Raw genomic sequence first — 18,926 nt, 5'->3', positions numbered from 1 at the left:
AGGGGGAGGGGTTAGAGTAGATAAGTGGAGAGGTAAAGTTAGACAGTTGATGTCACGCCAGCAGTTAGAAATAAAAAGGTCTAAAGAGGGCAGAAGGCCGGGTAGTCCAAGAGGAGGGGGATCGGTGGAGACAGGAGAAGGGGTCATCACTGACAGGCGAGGACTCCTTCCCATAGAAAAAGGCACGTAGGCAGAGGTGACGGAAGAAAAGCTCTAAGTCGTGGCGGACCAGGAATAGTTGAGGTGGGTGCGGAGGCGAACAAAAGTGAGGCCTCTGCTGAGGAGAGACCATTCATATCGGAAAAGGGAAGGTCAAGACAAGGGTGGGGGTTGGAGTCCGATGAGGGCAGGTGAGTGGACAGAGGCCGAGGTGAGGTCTGGTGGGGGAATGGTGGTGGAGGAGAAGGCTGGTGGAGTCTGGAGTAAAGGTACGGGTCAGCAGACAAAGCGTCGGTAGCCCCAGTCAGCAGACGGCCATGGAGGCAGTGAAGATTGGCAGCAGCGGCCCCGAGGCGGCGGGGAGAGCCAGGGGCGGTGGCAGCTTCGGAGGTCCGGGTCTGGGACCGACTGGGAAGGCGGTGAGGGACGGAGAGGCGGTGGACCTTGGCGCTGCTCCTTGTGGCGGCGATGGCGTCGCGGTCCAGCCCCAGGCCTGTGGGCGGTCGAGATGGAGTGTCGATGGAGGGCCCGGTCTGGAGGCGGGCAAGCTTAATAGCGTCCAGATATGCTAGGAAGCGTTTCTTGAGGCCATGGATCTGGCGTACAATTAAGTAAAGTTGGGGTCCATCGCAGATCTGGGAGAATGAGGCCCGGAGCGAGGGCCTGCTGGTGCTGGAGCATTACAGCCAGTGTGGACGCAAGGCACGGTAGGAGAACTGCTGCTGAAAGTGGCAGATCGACTGTGTGCCTGTAATCCGGGTTGGGTCTGAATTGGGAGGTCGAAGATGGAGGCGCAGGCAAACAAACGTGGCTGTGGCAGCGAGTCTGGGTTAAAACGCGGGTCATTAAACATTTATTCATTATATTTGCACTATTATGTCTTTACTGTGCTGTTCTGTGCACTATTATTGTGCAGTTCTATAGCATATTTAGAACAGGGGAATAGATAATAATGATTCTACAGTATCCAAGAACCAACCTACCTCTTTTCAGCTTTGAACCTGTCAATGAGCTCCTGTTTCTGCTCATCAACCACCCAAACTCTATGAGGTATGTAGTAACTGGACACCACTCTACATTCAGGACATGCTCTGTCAATAAAGAATATTTAAATTTCTGGAACATTCAAAATTAATAATAAAAAACACAAATATCATCAACAGTCTTGCACCATGTATTACGGCGATCTGAGCCAGACTTTTGAAAACACTAACAATAGCAAATTTGACTTTAAAGCTGAATATTCAGCACATTTATTTAAAATGCAGACATTTTAGAAGCATGAAGTTCCATTTCAGGATGATGTTACCATCACCAGTTTGAAATGCTCTCAAACCCCAAACATCCATTTTCTTTTTTCTACAAGACCTAAATTACCTTTGGATATTTTACAGCATTGTTAAAAATTGCAGGGATGATTTCAACAATGTTAAATGAACAAAAGCAATTCAGTTACTGGGCTATATTTTAAGTAACAAATCAGCAGGTACAAATCAATGTACAACTTCATTGTTGAGATGCCCAAGATACTTTTCACAGCAAACCGCTAAGATAATGTTTTTTTGTGAGATTACTAATGGCATCAAAATGGTATATGCACTTACTTTAGTATGTTATTGGTAAACCCCTTGCTGTGTCGCCACGTTTTGATACAGGTCAGACAAAAAGCATGATTGCAGCCAGGAAGAATTGCAAAGCATCGGTCTTTAGGTGGTGTTTTTTCATAGATTTTGTCCATGCAAATTCCACAAATAATATCTTTACTCATTTCAATGGCCTGGTTTGTAGCCAATGTTTTCTAAATGCAAGTAGAAAACACTAAATCACTCATTTCTCTTTTCACTCATTTTAGAATAGTTCATAGCCAGCTTTTTACTACAAGCAACATAAATGAGGCATTCTCTCTTCATCATTGTAAAGACACCACATCCCACAGAAAAGTTGTGAGACAACTTAAATTAATTCAATTAAAAATTATGGTTAGATTAAAATCTTCCTTGAAGAGTGCAGGGCAACACAGGAATCAAGTCAACAGAAATCACTCCTTTAATCTCCACTGATGCTACAATAACTAATGTAAAATGAAATAACTGCTCCCATCTTAATTAACAGATTGGCTTTGGAATTGAAGTATGTATTGCTCAAAAAAGTTCCTAATGTCAAAACAACATGTTCTATTTTATTTAGTATAGTTCAAGATTCTCATTGAAGATAATAATGCATTATAATCATTTTGAAGATTATTTTTTTAAATGTGAGAATTGATTGGAATGGATGAACAAGTAGATTCCTTTCAAAAAATTCAAATAGCAAACCTTCATAACAGATTGGGAAGTCGAAGAACCCGTCAAGCCATTCTGCGGTTCAATGTTAACTTCATTGTTCAGTTTTCGGCATGTAGAATGAGAAGAACCTGTTGCTTGCGATGTTGGCGAATCTGAAATGTAACACCATTCAATATGAAGGGGACTAAGTTTTAGACTGTTTATAGACTATAGACACATCATGGGACCTATGATAGCAAATGGTACCCACCCCATCTCCCTCCTCCCCTCACTCCCATTCCCTGCCCCAAGACCTACCCAGGTCGTAGAGCAGCGACAGGGCCTGGAACTCGGCCCGGCCCTGGCTGTAGACTCCAGCTATCAGCTCGGCTGCTGCCTGGGCGGCACCAACTTAGTCTCTGGGCTTGTCCCTGACCCCGGAACCAGGCTCGTCCTTGTTTCCAGCGGCAGCTTCTTGGCCCAGGTCACGGCCCCATCCCATGCCCCGTCCCAGTTGTCACTCCAGCTTGAGCACCAGGCTCAGCTCCAGCCAGGGCCCGCGCGGCACCACCCTCGCCACCAGGTGTCGGGCGTTGGCAGCTGCCGCGACTCCTCATTCACCGCGAGCACTGGAGTGCTCCTCCCTCCCGGAGTGTCCCATCCTGCCGTGCGAGTGCATTGTGACATCACTCGTTTTTTTCTTCCAGAAATGGGCGAGTGTTTTTGGGGCTGTTTTTAAATGGGAAAATGGGAAGGCTGTGGCCTAGCGTTTGGAAGAAGATAGGAAAAACAGACTGACACATCGTTGGCATAAACACAAACAATAGGAAGAGTTTTAGTATTATAGAGATAGATAGATAAGCATTAACTCAGTGACCCTGGACAATAAGCACATTTAGACCCAACATTATTAAACAAAATCAAATCGGAAATGCTGGAAACATCAAACAGGCCAGGCAGCATCAATGCAAACAGAAACATTTAACATTTCAGAATGTAGTCTTCAATACAACCACAAGAGGTCCGCACCTGTCTTGTCAACCCATCTCATCATCCAGGGACTCAAATGGTCTTTCTAGGTGAAACAGTAGTTAACTTGCATTTCTGGTGTACACCACATTTAATGTTTACAATATAACCTTGTCTACATGGGAGAAATCAAATACAGATTGGGCAATTTCTTTGCAATGCACCTGCATTTCGTATGTGGGAGTAATTCTAGCTTCTGGTTGCCTGCTACTTTAATTTGCCATCCCATTTCCAACCTTTGTCTGTGGCCCCCTGCACTGCTACAACACAAGTGCAAGCAACAACACCACATGTTGCAACCTACAGGATTCAATGTCAAATTCTCCAACCTTAGCTAATCCACTCTTTGTCTGCATCTGAATTGGGCATTTTGGCCTGGTTTTCCTTCTGTATAATATAGTCTGCTGGGCCCACAACTTTACAATGAAAAGCATTTAACACAGAAAAGCTTAGCTTGATCTTAACTGCCACATTATGACAGCCATTCTCACCTTTTCAGGGGAACATGTTATTCTACCCCATTCATTTCCCCATCTTCTGATACTTTACATAACTTTGAAGAGCCCTGGACACAAAACATTAGCAGCTTCTCTTTTCACAGATGGTCTGTGTTTCTAGCATTTTCTGATTTAGATAGATTAGATTAGATTATTTAATGACCACACAGTCAAGCTGGTGGAATTCAGGTTCAGTACAGGATGTTACAAGGTAGGCTGATTCCCGTCAAACATAACATAAAACACAACATCATACAATATACAGTACATGCATGGGGAGGATATGTGCTGTTATCATAGTGTGTTCAGAATTCGGATTGCGTGTGGGTAAAAACTGTTTTTAAATCGAGATGTCTTGGCGGACAGTGAGCTGTAGCGCCTTCCTGATGGCAGCAGGTGGAAGATGTGGTGAGCTGGGTGGGAGGGATCAGAGATGCTTTTCTTCACCCTTGACACAGACCGTTTGTGATGGAGTGATTCTATTGATGGAAGGGGAGTGCTGATGATTTTGGATGCTTTGTTAACTATGCGTTGTAATTTATTACGGGAGTGAGTGTCTAAACTGCTGAACCAGACTGTAATTGATGAAGTGAGCATGCTTTGGATGATGGCTGTGTAGAATTTGATTAGGAGGTGTTTCCTTACTCTAAACTTCTTGAGCTGGCGGAGGAAGAAGAGTCTTTGGTTGGCTTTTTTGTAGATGTGATTTGAATTGATTTTCCATTTGAGGTTATTGCTTATGTGAGTGCCAAGAAATTTGTATGAGTCAGTGGTGGATATGGGTTCGCCTGAGATGAGTAGGGGGGTCTTGGGTTGTGCCTTACGTCTGAAATCAATGATGAGTTTGTGTGTTTTTGATGTGTTGAGTAAGAGGTTATTATCTGTGCACCAAGTGACTGCTTTGTGTGTTTGAGTGCGGTATTCTAACCTAAATTTCCAGCACCTGCAGTTTAAAAAAAACCCACTTTCATTAGTCTATCCTAAGATACTGTTTATAATTGTTAGTTGAAGACAGCAGAGTGGTAGCATTGCTGCCTTACAGCACCGGAGACCTGGGTTCAATCCTGACTATGGGTGCTGTCTGTGCAGAGTTTGCACATTCTCCACGACCATGTCAGTTCTCTCCAGGGTCTCCGGTTCCCTCTCACATTCCAAAGACGTGCAGGTTTGCAGGTCAATCGGCCTCTGTAAATTGTCCCTAGTGTTTGATATAACTAATGTACGGGTGGTTGCTGGTCAGCACGCACTCAGTGGGCCGAAGGGCATATTTTCACGCTGTTTCGGCAAAAACTAAGAGAATTTTGACTTGCTGATTAATGTGGTCAATAGTAGATTTCACTATTTAATTATTTTAAATATTAATTGTGAGAGCATTATAATAATGACCATCATTCCATACTGCTCATTGTAGGATCTTAAGCATCTGGATCTCTCTCAGGACTGCTGACCTGAACAACACAGAGCCATCTCTGAACACACCTGAAGCTTTCAATTAAATCCACTGCTTTAAGCTTGTACGGCGCATAATTGAATAAAGAAGGTCCATGCACGCCACAGTAATATTTTCTGGCATCGAGTAATTCTGTCAATGTTTCATTCCAAACAGCATCAAGCATTATGCATTTTTATATCGACACCAGCCTATGCAAAATTCATTTCAACTTTTAGAATGCACTCACTATAGTTTAATTGTGGCGAGTCACTTTAAAATTCCCCAAACTGTTCTCACTTTATGGATCTCTTTATTATATCCTCTTCTGTTCTGACAATTATTTTTTTTAATCTCTATTAACAGACTTAGAGTTTTATTGCAAAGTTTGAAAACAGGATTTTCCCCATTGCTTTTTTTTCTCCTACCCTGGAAAGAGAGGATAGATGTAAACCCCCATTAAAGCTGAAAATATGACTTTTACTCTGGAAGCCTCATCTGAGCAATTCTTTGCTTCCCCCACTGGGACTGTGCATCAAATTTATGTTGAACACTGCATTCTTTTATGAGAAATGTAACTTGAAAAAAATCAAAGATCCTTGCATAAAGTACATTGTTACTTACCATGCTCTTTAAACTGCCACGGGAAAATATCTGCACCAGATTCCCACTTTCTTAAACTTCTCGAAGGCGCTTCATTTTCCTTATCTTCTTCGACTTCTTCCTCCAGTTGAATGCCAAAGTCCTCAGTATTTCTTAAGTGCGTGGAACTTGGTTCGGAACCACGTCGACTCCAAGTGGACAATTCAGCAGTTGACTGAACAGAATAACCTGCAGCATGGGTTGGTTGAGAAAAACCAGCTGCCATTCGCTGAATGATAGGGGCAGAGCTACGTCTGTTTCTGGGATTGTATCCTGCAGTGTGTTGTCGAGATTCCGTATCATGGAAAGTCCGAGGTGGTTCTCCAGTCCTCCCCACCTGAAGGGCAGGCTCAAAGCCACGTCTGCTGCCAGATGACCATCCTACAGTTGGTTGTGTGTGTTGATATCTAGCATGATATTTTGAGGCATTGTTCATAAGTATAATTTAAGCAACTTCAAAACAAATCTTTTGAAAAAAAACATTAAGTTCCAGAAAAAGGAGATATGTTCTAGTCATTCATCACTGTAAATGTAACTATTGGGTTCAGTACAATTCTGGTCAGATTCCATTAAATTACCTGTGCAGCAATTAAGTACATCACATCTACATATAGCATGTTCCCATGAAAAAAGGATTTTGGTCCTGCACGGTTAATACTTATGCTGGTGCAAAACCACTTGTATGCTGTTCTAAAGGTTCAATTAAATCTCAGAATATTACTACTCCCTCTTAACATTTAGCCCAATTATTTATGTTAGACAGTTCTGCACTATACTATCGGCTGATTATACAACTTGAGAGTGTTCACATTCCAGAAGTACCTGGGCATCACTAAACCACACCGATCATTAATAACCAAAAATATTTCCATTATGTCATGTACCTTGTATATAATGACTATTGTGGAAGGTTTGTTTCCCCCCCCACCACAAATTTGACAATAACACCAGAAGTAGTGGCCTGTGCACAAGAATGCACACAGACCATACAGAAAGTGTTTGTCTTTAAGGGTCCCAACCCAAAATGTTAATTATCCATGTTCTCCAGATATGTTGGCTGACTCACTGAGTTACTTCAGCACTTTGTCTATTTTTGTGGACCATATAGAAAGGTGGGGTTGGAGATCGAACAATACCCAAAAATTGATTAAAATTTTAAATGCTACTTTACTCTTTATAAACTACAGTTGTACTAACTATACCAACAAAATTAATGGCTCAATCAATTTGCACTGCAAATTTATTTCCTGGCGATGCTTGCCAGCATTTCAGGGTATTGTTTCGTAAAGTGTACATTAACTATTTCATATCTCGCATTGCAAGGTAGCACATTAAAAAATAATTTTTCATCAAGGTAAACTCCAAATAGAAGCATTTGTTGTACAACTTCCAAAACTATTCAAATACTAACCTGCAAAGGTCTCCATAGTAGCAAAGTCCATTTAAGTAGTGCCGACAGATCTGGGACGATTTCTGTATTGACAGGTCATGCGAGTAATAGCAGCTAATTCCCCATTTGCAAGCTCCATGGATGAAGTTCCTGGAAAAGCAAAGGGTATTTAATGTATTGTGCTTCAAAACAGTAAAGAAGTTACCCTAGGGACCTGTTACAAACCCATTACCCCATAAAAACAGAAAGCATAGCATTAGAAAATAGTATGCGTTTCAGTGGGAGTTTTATTTATGCTTAAATCCTCCTTCAACAAATGCTAATTTACTGTTCTGCTGCTCTCCTGCTATCAGTTGCGAGGTTTTATCCTGCCCTGCCCCTCGTCCATCTTTCTTCAGCCCCCCCTCCCCCAACCACAAACCATCCGAACATGGGTCCCGACCTGAAACATCACCTATCCACATTCGCCAGGGATGCTGACTGACCACCGGGTTACTTCGCATCTTTTTTCTGTAAACTTGCATCTGAGAGACCCTTGCACACTGCTCCACATGATTCCTGCTGGTCTCCTGCAACCCCTCACCAGGTGTTGTCCTGCCCTTCTCTCTTCCAGCTTTCTCTCCCCCCCCCCCCCCCACCAACCACAATCAGCCTGAAGGATCCAACTCAAAACATCACCTACCAATGTTTTCATAGAAATATAGAAAATAGGCGCAGGAGTACACCATTCGCCTCTTCAAGCCAACACGATATGATCATGGCTGATCATCCAAAATCAGTACCCCATTCCAGCTTTTCCCCCTCATATCTCTTAGCCCTAATAGCTAAATCTAACTCTCTTGAAAACTTTCGAAGATAGCTGCTGAGACCCGCCGAGTTACTCCAGCACTTTGTGCAGTTACTCCAGCTTTGTGTCCATCTTCGATTTAAACCAGCATCTGCAGTTCCTTCGTATACACTTTGTCTTAATATGTTGACCTTCCCAATTGTTTGGTGTACCATCACATCGCCTTCCAATGATTGACGTACAAACCATTCAATTTCTTTCCATTTAAAAATAGTACAGCACTTGTCCATTTTCTACCAAAGTGGAGGAGCTCCCATTTTTCCACTTCACATCCCACCTACCCCATGCTTGCTTATTCACTTAAACAGTTTTATCCTCCCCCAAAATGTATCTGCATATTCCTTTCAACTCACACTACCAGTCAGCTTTGTATCATAAGCAAAAATGAATATATTACACTGCATCCTTTCAGTAAAGTCATTCATACAGATAGAACAGCACGGCTCTAATATTAATTCCTACTGCACCCCACCTAGTTGTCACAGCCGAACGACCTAAAAATGACCTGCTTATTCATATTCTGTTGTTACCACATTCCATTATGCACTGATTTTGTATAATAATCTTACTGAAGGGGTTTGAAAGTACACCGTGAATAATTTAGTCGCACGTCATTTCTTTTTCATACATTTCATGCCAACTCTTACAATCCTATTACCAATTGCTAAATGCTCTTTTACCACTTTCTTAATCATCAAATCTAGCATTGTCTCTACTTCATTGTCATGCTAATTGTTTCCAGTTCAATTTTCTCTTCCTTTCTTTAAAAAGGATTACATTTGCTATTCTCCAACCAACTAGCCTAGGCATGTCTCCACTTCCACAAAGACAGTGCGCAAATGACTCTGCCATCGTCTTGTATTCCCACTTCATTTCTCTTCTTAATTGCTAAGAACCACATATTGACTTGCTGAACTTTTTTTTTTTTTTTACACATCCATTGCAACTTGTTTGCAACACAAATAAAATGAGTTGATTTCAATTGTCAAATGCCATTAAAGTAAAAAACAAACAAGAAAAGTAATCGAGGCACAGCAGTTAACCATCAGATCAAAAAGAAAAAGGTTCAAATCTATTGCCAAAAGGGCAATATGCCACAGATGGGTTCATTTTCAGCAAAGAGTGAGAAAAGCCACTGGGTGGCATCAACAATGGCTGCCTCGCCAACAGTCTGTCTGTCCCTTCTTTGTTGTTTTAATAGTATGTGTTAAACATATGTTTTTAGTGTACTTTAGCTTGTTTTGTGTGTGTGGGCGGGGGACTTTTAAAAAAATCTCTTACCTAGATGGAGATGCGATTTCTTTTGTACCTTATCTATGTCCACACTGCGGCCTAACATAGCGGCTACAATTGCGCGAGTCTGCAGGACTTACCATCGCGGAGCTTGCGATCCCTTTGCCAGGGATCGACCTCGGAGCTCCAACTACGGGAGCCTATGGACTTTAACGTTGTGGAGCTTGCGGCCTCTGGTTAATGACCGACTTCAAGAGCTCCAAGCCGCAGGAGTTTCTTTCGCCACGGCGCGGGGGTTTCGATTGCCGGCTACCGGCTGCGGGAGCTTCGATCGTCCCGACTGCGCATGGTTCGACTGCCCCGACCACGGGAGAAAAATGAGGGAAGATGATTAGACTTTATTGCCTTCCATCTCAGTGAGGAATGTGGGGAATCTGCTGTGGTAGATGTTTATGTTAACTTTTATGTAGTTGTGTGTCTTGGTGCTTCTTTTTAGTATGGCTGAAATTAACGGTTGCCCGGGTGCCAATGGCGACCTAAAGTCCCGCCAGGCAACCTGAAAGCTGTGCCATTTTGGTTGGTTATTGCAAACCGAGCAGAGGTGATGGGCGAATCCTATGCTTGGTCTCACCGATGTAGAGCAGCTGACACCTAGAGCAGTGGTTGCAATAGATGAGGTTGGAGGAGGTGCAGGTGAACCTCTGCCGCACCTGGAAAGACTGCTTGGGTCCATGGATGGTGTCAAGGGGGGAGGTAAAGCGACAAGTGTAGCATTTTCTGTGGTTGCAAGGGAAAGTACCAGGTGGTTTGGGTGGGAAGGGACGAATTGACCAGGGAGACACGGAGGGAGCGGTCTCGGCGGAAAGCCGAAAGGAGAAATGGGAAGATGTGGCCAGTGGTGGGATCCCAATGGTAGTCAAAAAAGCTGGAGAAAATCAGCGGGTGAGGCAGCAACTATGGAGCAAAGGAATAGGTGACGTTTCGGGTCGAGACCCTTCTTCAGACTGATGTCGTGGGGGGGGGGGGGGGGGGCGGGAAAAAGAAAGGAAGACAGTAGGCTATGGGGGAGCTGGGAATGGGAGGGGAAGGCGGGAGAAAGCAAGGACTACCTGAGGAGAAAGCAAGGACAAGGAAGCCAATGTTCATACCGCTGGGGTGCAAACTACCCAAGCGAAATATGAGGTGCTGTTCCTCCAATTTGCAGTGGGCCTCACACTGGCCATGGAGGAGGCCCAGGACAGAAAGGTCGGATTCGGAATGGGAGGGGGAGTTGAAGTGCTGAGCCACTGGGAGATCGGGTTGGTTATTGCGAACTGAGTGGAGATGTTGTGCGAAACAATCGCCAAGCCTGCGCTTGGTCTCACTGAGGGTGATCACACGCTGAATAATCCAGCAACATTTTTGTTTGGAAGTGGAAAGAAATAATAGAAATTGCATTCATTGCAATGTGTAAAAAGAGTTGAGACACTGTATTATAATTTTGCTGCATGTCATTGTGGTATATATCATGTCTTGATTGGTGAATATGTTTAGTTTGGCTTTATTTGAAGCAGGAATAATATGTGAATGCTTCATTGAGCATAATTCCGACTGGTAACTACGCACTTCGTCCGAGAATATTATTGCAGGAGTCATGCAAGCCGTTTTAAATGACCACCTAAACTGTCATTTGGCAACCTAAAAAGCTGCCTAGGTTGCCCGGCTGGTAACAGAGAAAAAAACGTTAAGTGAGAGCCCTGCTGTATGGCAATACAAATATCAGTGTACCTTAATTGGTACACGTGACAATAAAAGACCTTTGAAAAGAACCAAGGCATTGCTAATAAAATGGAAAGCAACAAAAGTGTTATCTTGCACGAAATAGACGGCAATGTCACCTTTGTAAAAAAGAGCATAACTTAACATTCACCCCTAACAGGGACCGCTGAAATTATATTCGAAATTTAGAAAATGCCAGGGATATTAAACAACGTGTAGGAAGGAACTGCAGATGCTGGTTTGGACAATAGATAATAGGTGCAGGAGTAGGCCAGTCGGCCCCTCGAGCCAGCACCGCCATTCAACGTGATCATGGCTGATCATCCCCCATCAGTACCCCGTTCCTGCATTCTCCCCATATCCCCTGACTCCGCTATTTTTAAGAGCCCTATCGAGCTCTCTCTTGAAAGCATCCAGAGAACCTGCCTCCACCACCCTCTGAGGCAGAGAATTCCACACTCATCACTCCCTGTGAGGAAAAAGTGTTTCCTCGTCTCCGTTCTAAATGGCTTACTCCTTATTCTTAAACTGTGGCCCCTGGTTCTGGACTCCCCCAACATCGGGAATATGTTTCCTGCTTCTAGCGTGTCCAACCAAGGTTGGTTTAAAACAAAGATTAACACAAAAAGCTGGAGCAATTCAACGGGTCAGACATCTCTGGAGAAAAGGAATGGGTGATGTTTCCGGTCAAGACCCTTCTTCAGACTGAGCCAGGGGAAAGGGGAACAAGAGATATAGACAGTGATATAGAACAAGTGAATAAAAGATATGCAAAGAAGTAACAATGATAAAGGAAACAGGCCATTGTTAGCTGTGGGCTAGGTGTCTGTAACTCGTATTCACCTAGCCCACAGCTAACAATGGCCTGCTTCCTTGGTCATCATTATTTTTCTGCATATCTTTCAGTCATTTGGTCTATATCTCTCCATATCACAAGCTACATCTCTCGTTTCCCTTTAACGATTTGTGACCGTCTTCAGAAAAAGAAAACAGAAGTCTTGCTGGAAATAGAGATCCACAGCTCTATGTAGAGGGCAGCACAATGGCACAAGGGTGGCATAGTGGCGCAGCAGTAGAGTTACTGCGCTACAACACCAGAGACCTTGCTTCGACCAGAGTTTGGACAATCTCCCTGCGACCAGGGGGGTTTTCCCCGGGTGCGCCAGTCTCCTCCTATACTCCAAAGATGTAGTTTTATGGGTTAATTGGCTTCTGTCAATTGCAAATTGTCTCTAGTGTGTAGGACCGTGCTAGTGTACAGGGTGATCGTTGGTTGACGGGTTTAGGGAGCTGAAGGGTCTGTTTCCACGATGTATCTCTAAAGTGTAAAGTAAAGTCTAAAGCTTTGAAATAAAGATGGCACTCAAATGATTTAGCATTAATAAAGAAGGGGCTAGAAAAGATTGAGTGAGAAATAGATTAAACAAGATAATGCAGTGGGATGTCAGGGTTTATCAATAAGTGAAGTGAATTTACCGATTGCAGATGAAATGTAATGTGCAGAGAAGTAAGGCCATTATATCTGGAAGAATAGCTTTGCAATGAGAACCTCCAGACTCAGGAACAGCTTCATTCCCAGAGCTATAGCGGCTCTGAGCCGGCCCTGCTGAGTGGCCCCCACCCCCCCTGGACTGTCTCCCTCCGATGGTCACGTCGCACAGACACATCTGCACTTTAGTCTGTTTGAACTGTTTTGACTATTTTACTGTTCTTTTACAAACCATGTTCTCGGGGTATGTAAATCTAAATGTTATTAGTTATTTATGTTATGACATCGGATGGAAGCTGCATACCAAATCTTGTTGCGCTTATGTGCAATGACAATAAAATATATTATTATTAAATGGTTCCATTAGGGAAATATTGGGGAATATTTAGAGGGACCAAAAATAACAGTTCGTACGCAAGGACACAATTCACTGTTGAGCAGTATTCTGTATCTCCATTTTAAGAACACAAACATAATTTAAGTGCATAACCTAGTTTTCTCACATGAAAATTTGCCTTGTATTTCATATGGATAGAACCACACTTCATTTCCTTTATACTCAAATCACCTCCAATATGCTTTAAATCCCCTGTAATTTTCTTAAGTGTTGATACATTAATAAACACATTAAAAACTTAAGACCAAAAAGTTATTAGCCCACACTATGTTCACTGAAGATTACAAACTGGTCTGGTCAGAAATCAAAGGGCAGCTGTGTAAACAAAGACTGGTCTCCTTTAGAATTGCACACAGCAGAGAACCACTTGACCAGGAAATTGATTATCAAATTTAATGGGACAAAGATTGATTGCTCAGTGTACGTAACCATAGATTAGGTGTTCTAAGAGATGGGGTTTAGAGTTGATTTCAAGCAGATTAAAAAGGGCAGACTACACCAAGATAGAAACAAAAAGCTGGAGTAACTCAGCAGGACGGGTAGCATCTTTGGAGAAGGAATGGGTGGCGTTTCGGGTCGAGACCCTTCTTCAGATTGGTTAGGGATAAGGGAAACGAGAGATATAAACGATGATTATAGAGAGATAAAGAACAATGAATGAAAGCTATGCAAAAAAGGTAATGATGATAAAGGAAACAGGCCATTGTTAGCTTATTTCTAAATAGTCTATTTCCTGTGATGGAGACTGATCAAGAAAGAGGAGGGAGGTCAGAATGTCTAGACTACATTAGATCTGACAAACATTTTCCCAACTTCCTTAACATCTAATATTGTCCACAACCTGTCTCAATGCAAATATAGGACCAGTTCAGTAAGTCTGCTCTTCAATTTCCAATTGGAACACAATAAGAACACGGACGCAAGACCTATTCATTGACTATCGCACAGCCTGCAACACCATAAGACCAAATAAGCTCACCCCTAAACTTTGGGATCCTGGCCTTGGGACCTTCATATGGGGAGAGGGAGATAGAGATAAGGAAATCAAAAGAGATGCAGATCAAGGAAAATGTAGAATGGACCATTGTTAGTTAGGAGAAGGTGACAAAGCAGACAATGTAATCAGAGGGACAGTCAGACTGGTCTGAGAACTGGGAAGGGATGGAGAGAGAGGGAAAGCAAGGGTGACAAAGTTAGAGAAATCAATATTCATACTGCTGGGGTGAAAATTGCGCAATCTAACATAACAAAAAACGATTACCCACAACAAGAAAACACAAATTTATTTTTTTAATTTGTAAGAAATTGGGAAATTTTGAACATAACATCGTATGCTTATACACAATATGTAGGAAGGAACTGTAGATGCTGGTTTAAACCAAAGATAGACACAAAAAGCTAGAGTAACTCAGTGGGTCAGACAGCATCTCTGGAGAAAAGGAATAGGTGACGTTTTGGGTCGAGACTCTTCAGTCTAAAACCGAAACATCTCCTATTTTTTTTCTCCAGAGACGCTGTCTGACCCGCTGAGTTACTTCAGCTTGTTGTGTCTATTCAGGCTTATACATTAGTCGCAGAATGTTAGCATACACATGCAGCAAGTTAGAAAGGCAAATAGCATTCTGACTTTCATTGAAAGAGGAAGTGCCATGCATTTTGGGCAAATGTGAAACCACAGTTGGACTTGGCAAATATTGTATACAATCTCAGTCTCCTCCATAAAGGAGGAGCCAATTGCTACAGAGGACGAATAGTTATGTACATAACATGCCCCCATGATGCTGGATCTAAGGTATAGAAGAATGAAATGTGCCAGAGTCAAAACACAGAAACAGGCCTTTCTGGCGACCACACCTATGACTACCATCAAATAACTATCTATAATCAATTTCATTTACCAGCACTAAGCTTGCAGCCTAATATGCCATGGCAATTCAATTGCTTATCCAGATGCTTCTGAAATATGAAAATAGTTGCCTCTACCAACTTTGCAAGCAGTGTGTTCCAGATTAAAACTATCCAGTGTGAGAGAAATGTTCACCAGATCCCCTCAAATCTGTTGCTCACCTTTAATCTTTAGCCGTAGAAACCATTGCCTTGAGGAAATGTCTTGCTTTCTACTATATCTGCGTCTTTCATATTTGTCTCCATCTGGTGCCCTGTCAGCCTCTTCTGCTCCAAGAAAAACAAACTTGGTTTGCTTGTATTTTACCCAGCCTATTCAGTCTGGCCTCAAAACTAAAATGTTCACAAGGATGAACCTAAATGCGCCTTTTTTAGTAGTCAAATCCTTCCTCTAGCGTGCAACCAGAACTGCACACAATATTCTAACTGTGGCCTAACCAACGTTATATAAACTCATACCTTTACCTATTTTGTTCTTTTTCACTTATCTTCTGCACTTTTGTTCTATGCCAGATAATGAGGGAAAACATGCTGTCTACATGGAAGTGCTGCCACCTTCAGGGATGTTAGGACTTGTTCACCAAGGTCCCTTTGTTCATCAGCATTCCATAGGACCCTACCACAGTATATATATATCTATTTGCATTGCCCTAACATACCAGCTAATCCATATCGATGGAGCGAAGGAATAGGTGATGTTTCGGGTCAAGCCCCTTCTTCAGACTGATGTGGAGGTGTGGGGAGCGGGAAGAAGAAAGGAAGAGGCAGAGACAGTGGGCTGTGGGAGAGCTGGGAAGGAGAGGGAGAAAGCAAGGACTACCTGAAATTGAGGAAGTCAATGTTCATACCGCTGGGGTGCAAACTTCCCAAGCGAAATATGCGGTGCTGCTCCTCCAAATTACGGTGAGACTCACTCTGGCCATGGAGGAGGCCCAGGACAGAAAGGTCAAATTCAGAATGGGAGGGGGAGTTGAAGTGTTGGGCCACCGAGAGATCAGGTTGGTTAGGGCGAACCGAGCGGATATGTTGGGGAAGCGATCACAAAAGCCAACACTTGGTCTCACCAATGTAGAGCAGCTGACACCTGGAGCAGCGGATGCAATAGATGAGATTGGAGGAGGTGCAGGTGAACCTCTGCCTCACCAGGAAAGACTGCTTGGGTCCTTGGATGGTGTCAAGGGGGGGAGGTAAAGCAATAAGTGTAGCATTTTCTGTGGTTGCAAGGGAAAGTACCAGGTGGTTTGGGTGGGAAGGGACGAATTGACCAGGGAGACACGGAGGGAGCGGTCTCGGCGGAAAGCCGAAAGGAGAAATGGGAAGATGTGGCCAGTGGTGGGATCCCAATGGAGGTGGTAAAAATGTCAGAGGATTATCTGTTGTATGTGATAGCTGGTGGGGTGGAAGGCGAGGACAAGGGGGACTCTGTCCTTGTTACGAGTGGGGGATGGGAAGTGAGAGCGGAGCTACGGGATATAGAGGAGACCCTGGTGAAAGCCTCATCTATAGTCGAAGAGGGGAACACACATCGCAAAGGCGGGGGCCGGTGCAAGCCGGGGAGTGCTGTCTGAAATTCACACGGTGAAAATCTAAGATACAGTCACACACCGCGATGAACAGGAAGGTTGGCACTGTAATTAAGACGGCTAGCACAGTGTACGTTAAGTCCTTTAAAAGAGTGGGGGGGGGGGGGGGGGGTGAGAAGGAGTGAAGATACACTGTTGTGAAGTTCGGCGGACATTTAACATGTATCTTTCAACATGTTGAAAAATTCTCTGCAACCATAATGAGGCCACGGCTAGTTCCCAAAATGCGGGAAATCCTCACGACCATGAAGGCGTCTCGCCGGCAACCACCCGCGAACATGTGGCAACTGCAAAGTCTCCTGCAGTCGCCTAAAAAGTCGCCGAAGTGGGACAGGCCCAATAGGCTTTCAATCAAAAAAGCAACTCAAATCTTGGTGGGGAAGTTTTCAACACAGGACCCTGTAAAAGGAGTGACCGAAGCCCACATAAAACACCCAAAATGCACCACCATCAGCAATAGATTTGATCACTCTTTAAAATTCAAATAAAATTTATCAGGCAGAATCTCCCTAGAACAAACTCATTTAACTATCCTTGATCAAGCACTAAATTTCCTGGTATAGAGCCAACCCCACCAACAAATTTTCCCACCAGTTACATTAACTGCCCCAGCCTATCCACGTTGTGCTTTTGGAGTAAAGAGCTACCGCATTTGGTGATCTCCTTGAACCATACAAAGTATTTATACTGGCTCAAGGGCTGATGCAAGGAGGATTGTTCACCCAGCTAAAGAGTCTAGAACTAGAGGCTCAAAATAAGGAGTAAGCCATTTGATAGTTTAACAATAAATTACTTAGCACGGAAGATAATAAAAACTTTGGAATTCTCTAGTCAAGAGAGATGAAGTTGAGTTAATTCAAAGCAGAGATAGATGGCTTTCTGGGTAAAAGAGTCGAGGGATTTATGGCGGTGGTTCGGGAAAAGAAAGTTGAGATACAAAATGAATGCACTTTTAGCACAACCGAGCCAGTTCAATTAGGCCACTTATTATTCCATTGATTCTTATGCGTTCATTTCAGAAAGTGCGCGGATGAAATTCTGCAACTGGCTGGCGCATTGAACAATTCCATTAATGAACCGCTCGCCGCCACTCGACAGACAGACCGGCCGACTCGACTCTCAGTCGCCGAAGACCGGCCCGACTCTCCGCGCACGGCTGCGGGAGGCCAATAGATCCGGTGTCCGCTGCCGGAGGACCGACCCACCGACCGAATCTCCGTTGGGGGATCCCGAGCGACCTGATCCCCGGAGACTGACCGACTCGCTCGCGGAGCCCGAGCGTTCGAGCCGCGAGCCGCTGCCCATCGAGCGCGAGCGCGGCCACGGCAGCTCCAACCGTCACTGCAGCGAGTGGAGCGCAACGGCAACGGCAACGGCAACGGCGGCAACGGCGGAGGCAGCGTCCGCTTCCTTTCCTATCCTCTCCTGCAGAGAGCGAAAACTTCAACTCTCGCCCCCTCACCTGCACGGGATCTTCCGCCGCCGCCGTGCGCTGCTTTCCGACCAACCCTCCGCCATTGTCCTTCCCGCTTGCGGCCACCCTCCCTCTCTCTGCCAGCAGCTTATGACCGGCCGAAGGCTCGCAACGATCGACGACAACAACAACCTCCCACCAGCGACCAATCACGGCGGGCCATTCGCTCCCCCCCCCGCGCCCACGTGACGTACTCAACCAATCACAATTGAATATCGCACCGTTGAGCGCCAGGGCGTTCGTCACAGGTCAACAGATTGACCATTCACAGAGGAGTTGTCTACCTGTCTGCCCAGCACAGCCCAGGCTGGAATAACCAAAGATAGAAACATAGAAACATAGAAATTAGGTGCAGGAGTAGGCCATTCGGCCCTTCGAGCCTGCACCGCCATTCAATATGATCATGGCTGATCATCCAACTCAGTATCCCGTACCTGCCTTATCTCCATACCCTCTGATCCCCTTAGCCACAAGGGCCACATCTAACTCCCTCTTAAATATAGCCAATGAACTGGCCTCGACTACCCTCTGTGGCAGGGAGTTCCAGAGATTCGCCACTCTCTGTGTGAAAAAAGTTCTTCTCATCTCGGTTTTAAAGGATTTCCCCCTTATCCTTAAGCTGTGACCCCTTGTCCTGGACTTCCCCAACATCGGGAGCAATCTTCCTGCATCTAGCCTGTCCAACCCCTTAAGATCGTATATAACCACGCAGCCAACAGTTCATCTGGAAGACTTAAACTTTTGGTTTGCATAGAAGAAATGGGTGATCTTTTGAGTCAAGAGTGTTTTATTGTCATATGTCCCAGATGGAACAATGAGATTCTTACTTG

The 18,926-nt window shown here is 44.2% G+C and overlaps 1 protein-coding gene across 1 annotated transcript in view; it reads right to left on the bottom strand.

Annotated features, from left to right (window-relative positions):
* Positions 1–18,244, bottom strand: part of LOC116986764 (probable E3 ubiquitin-protein ligase makorin-1) — a 29,900-nt gene extending 11,656 nt beyond the window's left edge. The window contains exons 1-6 of the mRNA XM_033042412.1: positions 18,085–18,244; positions 7,432–7,560; positions 6,003–6,427; positions 2,475–2,596; positions 1,764–1,957; positions 1,143–1,250 (exon numbers count right to left, since the gene is read on the bottom strand). Coding sequence (XP_032898303.1) covers positions 1,143–1,250; positions 1,764–1,957; positions 2,475–2,596; positions 6,003–6,427; positions 7,432–7,560; positions 18,085–18,140 — 1,034 coding nt within the window. The 5' untranslated portion in view covers positions 18,141–18,244. The remainder of the gene's footprint in view (positions 1–1,142; positions 1,251–1,763; positions 1,958–2,474; positions 2,597–6,002; positions 6,428–7,431; positions 7,561–18,084) is intronic.
* Between the last annotated feature and the right edge of the window lie 682 nt (positions 18,245–18,926).

Source organism: Amblyraja radiata, chromosome 24 (assembly GCF_010909765.2).
Source record: "Amblyraja radiata isolate CabotCenter1 chromosome 24, sAmbRad1.1.pri, whole genome shotgun sequence".
Lineage (NCBI taxonomy): Eukaryota > Metazoa > Chordata > Chondrichthyes > Rajiformes > Rajidae > Amblyraja > Amblyraja radiata.
Note: the sequence above shows the minus strand (reverse complement) of the source record. Positions and strands in the feature narration are given on the sequence as shown.